This window comes from Macrobrachium rosenbergii, chromosome 25, assembly GCF_040412425.1.
Source record: "Macrobrachium rosenbergii isolate ZJJX-2024 chromosome 25, ASM4041242v1, whole genome shotgun sequence".
In the NCBI taxonomy this organism is placed as follows: Eukaryota; Metazoa; Arthropoda; class Malacostraca; order Decapoda; family Palaemonidae; genus Macrobrachium; species Macrobrachium rosenbergii.
In genome coordinates this window covers 46,443,506-46,449,409 of record NC_089765.1, presented here as the reverse complement: position 1 = coordinate 46,449,409, position 5,904 = coordinate 46,443,506, and the positions used below count along the sequence as shown (strand labels likewise).

Sequence of the window (5,904 nt, the reverse complement as noted above, 5' to 3'; positions counted from 1 at the left end):
CCTCCTCCTCCCTCTCCTTGTGTTTTCTTGCCACTTTTTCCACTTTCCAGTCCTCAACTCCACATCCATTTCTACTAATTTGTTCCCCCTCCTCCTCCCCCCCCTCCTTCTGTCTTCTTCTTGCCACTTTTTCCACTTTCCAGTCCTCAACTCCACATCCATTTCTACTGATTTGTTCCCCCCCTCCCCCTAATCCTCCTTGTGTCTTCTACTTGCCACTTTTTCCACTTTCCAGTCCTCAAATCCACATCCATTTCCACTGATGTGTTCCCCCCCTCCTCCTCCTCCTTGTGTCTTCTTCTTGCCACTTTTCCTCTTTCCAGTCCTCAACTCCACATCCATTTCTACTGATATGTTCCCCCCCACCTCCTCCTCCTCCTTGTGTTTTCTTCTTGCCACTTTTTCCACTTTCTAGTCCTCAACTCCACATCCATTTCTACTGATTTGTTCCCCCCCTCCTCCTCCTCCTTCTGTCTTCTTCTTGCCACTTTTCCTCTTTCCAGTCCTCAACTCCACATCCATTTCTACTGATATGTTCCCCCCCACCTCCTCCTCCTCCTTGTGTTTTCTTCTTGCCACTTTTTCCACTTTCTAGTCCTCAACTCCACATCCATTTCTACTAATTTGTTCCCCCCCTCCTCCTCCTCCTTCTGTCTTCTTCTTTGCCACTTTTCCTCTTTCCAGTCCTCAACTCCACATCCATTTCTACTGATATGTTCCCCCCCACCTCCTCCTCCTCCTCCTCCTTGTGTTTTCTTCTTGCCACTTTTTCCACTTTCCAGTCCTCAACTCCACATCCATTGCTATTGATTTGTTCCCCGCCCCCTCCTCCTCCTCCTTGTGTCTTCTTGCCACTTTTTCCACTTACCAGTCCTCAACTCCACATCCATTTCTACTGATTTCTTTCCCCCCCCCTCCTCCTCCTTCTCCTTGTGTCTTCTTCTTGCCACTTTTTCCTCTTTCCAGTCCTCAACTCCACATCCATTTCTACTGATTTGTTCCTCCTCCTCCTCCTCCTCCTCCTTGTTTCTTCTTCTTGCCACTTTTCCTCTTTCCAGTCCTCAACTCCACATCCATTTCTACTGATTCGTCCCCCCCTCCTCCTCCTTCTCCTTATGTCTTCTTCTTGCCACTTTTTCCTCTTTCCAGTCCTCAACTCCATATCCATTTCTACTGATTCGTCCCCCCTGCTCCTTCCTCTCCTTTTGTCTTGTTCTTGCCACTTTTTCCTCTTTCCAGTCCTCAACTCCACATCCATTTCCACTGATTCGTTCCCCCCCCCCTCTCCTCCTCCTTCTCATTGTGTTTTCTTCTTGCCACTTTTTCCTCTCTCCTGTCCTCAACTCCACATCCATTTCTACTGATTGTCCCCCCTCCTCCTGATTGTTCCCCCTCCTCCTCCTTCTCTTTATGTTCTTCCTCCTTGTGTGTTCTTCTTGCCACTTTTCCTCTTTCATCCTTGTGTGTTCTCCTCCTTTTTTTCCTCTTTTCCAATCCTCAACTCCACATCCATTTCTACTGATTCGTCCCTCCCCTCCTCCTTCTCCTTGTGTCTTCTTCTTGCCAATTTTTCCTCTTTCCAGTCCTCAACTCCTCATCCATTTCTACTGATCACCCATTTCTACGTTCGTCCCCCTCCTCCTTCTCCTTGTGTCTTCTTCTTGCCACTTTTTCCTCTTTCCAGTCCTCAACTCCACATCCATTTCTACTGATTCGTCCTCCTCCTCCTTCTCCTTGTATCTTCTTCTTGCCACTTTTTTCCTCTTTACAGTCCTCAACTCCACACCCATTTCTACTGATCTTGCCCCTTTTTCCCCCTCCTCCCTCCTCCTTCTACTTGTGTCTTCTTCTTGCCACTTTTTCCTCTTTCCAGTCCTCAGCTCCTCATCCATTTCTACTGATTCGTCCCCACCCCTCCCCTCCTTCTCCTTTTGTCTTCTTCTTGCCACTTTTCTTGTTCTTCCTCTTTCCAGTCCTCAACTCCTCATCCATTTCTACTGATTCTGACCCCTCAACCCCACCCCTCCTTCTCCTTGTGTCTTCTTCTTGCCACTTTTTCCTCTTTCCAGTCCTCAACTCCTCATCCATTTCTACTGATTCGTCCCCCCCCCTCCTCCTTCTTCTTGTATCTTCTTCTTGCCACTTTTTCCTCTTTCCAGTCCTCAACTCCACATCCATTTCTTACTGACTTTTTTCTTTCCCCTCCCCTCCCTCCTCCTTCCTCCTCCTTGTGTCTTCTTCTTGCCACTTTTTCCTCTTTCCAGTCCTCAACTCCACATCCATTTCTACTGATTTGTTCCTCCTCCTCCTCCTCCTCCTCCTTGTTTCTTCTTCTTGCCACTTTTCCTCTTTCCAGTCCTCAACTCCACATCCATTTCTACTGATTTGTTCCCCCCCCCTCCTCCTCCTTGTGTCTTCTTCTTGCCACTTTTCCTCTTTCCAGTCGTCAACTCCACATCCATTTCTACTGATTTGTCCCCCCCCTCCTCCTCCTTCTCCTTGTGTCTTCTTCTTGCCACTTTTTCCTCTTTCCAGTCCTCAACTCACATCCATTTCTACTGATTCGTTTCCCCCCTCCTCCTCCTTCTCCTTATGTCTTCTACTTGCCACTTTTTCCTCTTTCCAGTCCTCAACTCCACATCCATTTCTACTGATTCGTCCCCTCCCCCCCTACTCCTTCTCCTTGTGTCTTCTTCTTGCCACTTTTTCCTCTTTCCTGTCCTCAACTCCACATCCATTTCTACTGATTCGCCTCCCCCCCTCCTCCTCCTTCTCCTTGTTTCTTCTTCTTGCCACTTTTTCCTCTTTCCAGTCCTCAACTCCCCATCCATTCCTACTGATTCGTCGCCCCCCCTCCTCCTCCTTCTCCTTGTGTCTTCTTCTTGCCACTTTTTCCTCTTTCCAGTCCTCAACTCCACATCCATTTCTACTGACTTGTCGCCCCCTCCTCCTTCTCCTTGTGTCTTCCTGCCACTTTTTCCTCTTTCCAGTCCTCAACTCCTCATCCATTTCTACTGATTCATTTCCTTCTCCTCCTCCTCCTCCTCCTTGTGTCTTCTACTTGCCACTTTTTCCTCTTTCCAGTCCTCAACTCCACATCCATTTCTACTGATTCGTCCCCCCTCCTCCTCCTTCTCCTTATGTCTTCTTCTTGCCACTTTTTTCCTCTTTCCAGTCCTCAACTCCATATCCATTTCTACTGATTCGTCCCCCTGCTCCTTCCCTCTCCTTGTGTCTTGTTCTTGCCACTTTTCCTCTTTCCAGTCCTCAACTCCACATCCATTTCCACTGATTCGTTCCCCCCCTCCTCCTCCTCCTTCTCATTGTGTTTTCTTCTTGCCACTTTTTCCTCTCTCCTGTCCTCAACTCCACATCCATTTCTACTGATTGTCCCCCCCTCCTCCTTCTTCTCCTTGTGTGTTCTTCTTGCCACTTTTTCCTCTTTCCAGTCCTCAACTCCACATCCATTTCTACTGATTCGTCCCTCCCCTCCTCCTTCTCCTTGTGTCTTCTTCTTGCCACTTTTTCCTCTTTCCAGTCCTCAACTCCTCATCCATTTCTACTGATTCGTCCCCCCCCCCTCCTCCTTCTCCTTGTGTCTTCTTCTTGCCACTTTTTCCTCTTTCCAGTCCTCAACTCCACATCCATTTCTACTGATTCGTCCCCCCCCCCTCCTCCTTCTCCTTGTATCTTCTTCTTGCCAATTTTTCCTCTTTACAGTCCTCAACTCCACACCCATTTCTACTGATTCGCCCCCCCGCTCCTCCTCCTCCTTCTACTTGTGTCTTCTTCTTGCCACTTTTTCCTCTTTCCAGTCCTCAGCTCCTCATCCATTTCTACTGATTCGTCCCCCACCCCTCCCCCTCCTTCTCCTTGTGTCTTCTTCTTGCCACTTTTTCCTCTTTCCAGTCCTCAACTCCTCATCCATTTCTACTGATTCGTCCCCCCCCCTCCCCCTCCTTCTCCTTGTGTCTTCTTCTTGCCACTTTTTCCTCTTTCCAGTCCTCAACTCCTCATCCATTTCTACTGATCTGTCCCCCTCCTCCTTCTTCTTGTATCTTCTTCTTGCCACTTTTTCCTCTTTCCAGTCCTCAACTCCACATCCATTTCTACTGATTCGTCCCTCACCACCCTCCTCCTCCTTCTCCTTGTATCTTCTTCTTGGCACTTTTTCCTCTTTCCAGTCCTCAACTCCACATCCATTTCTACTGATTCGTCCCCCTTCCTCCCCCTTCTCCTTGTGTCTTCTTGCCACTTTTTCCTCTTTCCAGTCCTAAACTCCTCATCCATTTCCACTGATTCGTTTCCTTCTCCTCCTCCTCCTCCTTGTGTCTTCTACTTGCCACTTTTTCCTCTTTCCAGTCCTCAACTCCACATCCATTTCTACTGATTCGTCCCCCCCCCCTTCCTCCTCCTTCTCCTTGTGTCTTCTTCTTGCCACTTTTTCCTCTTTCAAGTCCTTAACTCCACATCCATTTCTACTGATTCGTCCCCCACCCCCTCCTCCTCTTCCAGTTCTCCTTGTATCTTCTTCTTGCCACTTTTTCCTCTTTCCAGTCCTCAACTCCACATCCATTTCTACTGATTCGTCCCCCACCCCCTTCCTCCCCCTTCTCCTTGTGTCTTCTTGCCACTTTTTCCTCTTTCCAGTCCTAAACTCCTCATCCATTTTCCTCCCACTGATTCGTTTCCTTCTCCCTCCTCCTCCTCCTTGTGTCTTCTACTTGCCACTTTTTCCTCTTTCCAGTCCTCAACTCCACATCCATTTCTACTGATTCGTTTCCTCCTCCTCCTTCTCCTTGTGTCTTCTTCTTGCCACTTTTTCCTCTTTCCAGTCCTCAACTCCACATCCATTTCTAATGATTCGTCCCCCCTCCCCCTCCTCCTCCTTCTCCTTGTATCTTCTTCTTGCCACTTTTCCTCTTTCCAGTCCTCAACTCCACATCCATTTCTACTGACTTTCTTGTCCCCTGCCCTTCCTCTCCCCCTTCTCCTTGTGTCTTCTTGCCACTTTTTCCTCTTTCCAGTCCTAAACTCCACATCCATTTCTACTGATTCGTTTCCTCCTCCTCCTTCTCCTTGTGTTTTCTTCTTGCCACTTTTTCCTCTTTCCAGTCCTCAACTCCACATCCATTTCTACTGATTCTGTCCCCCACCCTCCTTCCTTCCTCTCCCTTCTCCTTCTGTCTTCTTCCAGTCCTCAACCCACATCCATTTCTACTTTTCCTCTTTCCAGTCCTAAACTCCTCATCCATTTCCACTGATTCGTTTCCTTCTCCTCCTCCTCCTCCTTGTGTCTTCTACTTGCCACTTTTTCATCTTTCCAGTCTTCAACTCCACATCCATTTCTACTGATTCGTTTCCTCCTCCTCCTTCTCCTTGTGTCTTCTTCTTGCCACTTTTTCCTCTTTCCAGTCCTCAACTCCACATCCATTTCTACTGATTCGTCCCCCACCCCCCTCCTCCTCCTTCTCCTTGTATCTTCTTCTTGCCACTTTTTCCTCTTTCCAGTCCTAAACTCCACATCCATTTCTCCAGTCCTTATTTCTAATGATCGTCCCCCCTTCCTCCCCTTCTCCTTGTGTCTTCTTGCCACTTTTCCTCTTTCCAGTCCTAAACTCCTCATCCTTTTCCACTGATTCGTTTCCTTCTCCTCCTCCTCCTCCTTGTGTCTTCTACTTGCCACTTTTTCCTCTTTCCAGTCCTCAACTCCACATCCATTTCTACTGATTCTGTCCCCCCCTTTTTCCTCCTCCTTCCTCCTTGTGTCTTCTTCTTGCCACTTTTTCCTCTTTCCAGTCCTCAACTCCACATCCATTTCTACTGATTCGTCCCCCACCCCCCTCCTCCTCCTTCTCCTTGTATCTTCTTCTTGCCACTTTTTCCTCTTTCCAGTCCTCAACT

General features: G+C 48.2%; 3 protein-coding genes across 3 annotated transcripts; all 3 read right to left on the bottom strand.

Annotated features, from left to right (window-relative positions):
* Positions 1-2,670: 2,670 nt before the first annotated feature.
* On the bottom strand, positions 2,671-3,009 carry LOC136852240 (pre-mRNA-splicing factor 38B-like). The gene has a single exon (XM_067126690.1). The coding sequence runs from the start codon at positions 3,007-3,009 to the stop codon at positions 2,671-2,673; it is 339 nt and encodes a 112-aa protein (XP_066982791.1).
* A 2-nt stretch (positions 3,010-3,011) lies between these two features.
* On the bottom strand, positions 3,012-3,834 carry LOC136852239 (high mobility group nucleosome-binding domain-containing protein 5-like). The gene is made up of 2 exons (XM_067126689.1): positions 3,780-3,834; positions 3,012-3,316 (listed from the first exon to the last, which is right to left on the bottom strand). Exons 1-2 carry the CDS (start codon positions 3,832-3,834, stop codon positions 3,012-3,014), a joined length of 360 nt encoding a protein of 119 aa, XP_066982790.1.
* A 744-nt stretch (positions 3,835-4,578) lies between these two features.
* LOC136852238 (uncharacterized) lies at positions 4,579-5,046 on the bottom strand. The gene has a single exon (XM_067126687.1). It carries the CDS (start codon positions 5,044-5,046, stop codon positions 4,579-4,581), a length of 468 nt encoding a protein of 155 aa, XP_066982788.1.
* Positions 5,047-5,904: the final 858 nt, after the last annotated feature.

Bases quoted from the DNA above. Each gene is read 5' to 3' on its own strand.
- LOC136852240 (XM_067126690.1), bottom strand. From the start codon at position 3,009: ATGGATGAGGAGTTGAGGACTGGAAAGAGGAAAAAGTGGCAGGAAGAC.
- LOC136852239 (XM_067126689.1), bottom strand. From the start codon at position 3,834: ATGGATGAGGAGCTGAGGACTGGAAAGAGGAAAAAGTGGCAAGAAGAA. The intron at 3,317-3,779 runs GTAGAAGGAGGA...CACAATGAGAAG, and splicing joins GTGGCAAGAAGAAGACACAA to GAGGAGGAGGAGGGGGGGAA.
- LOC136852238 (XM_067126687.1), bottom strand. From the start codon at position 5,046: ATGGATGTGGAGTTTAGGACTGGAAAGAGGAAAAAGTGGCAAGAAGAC.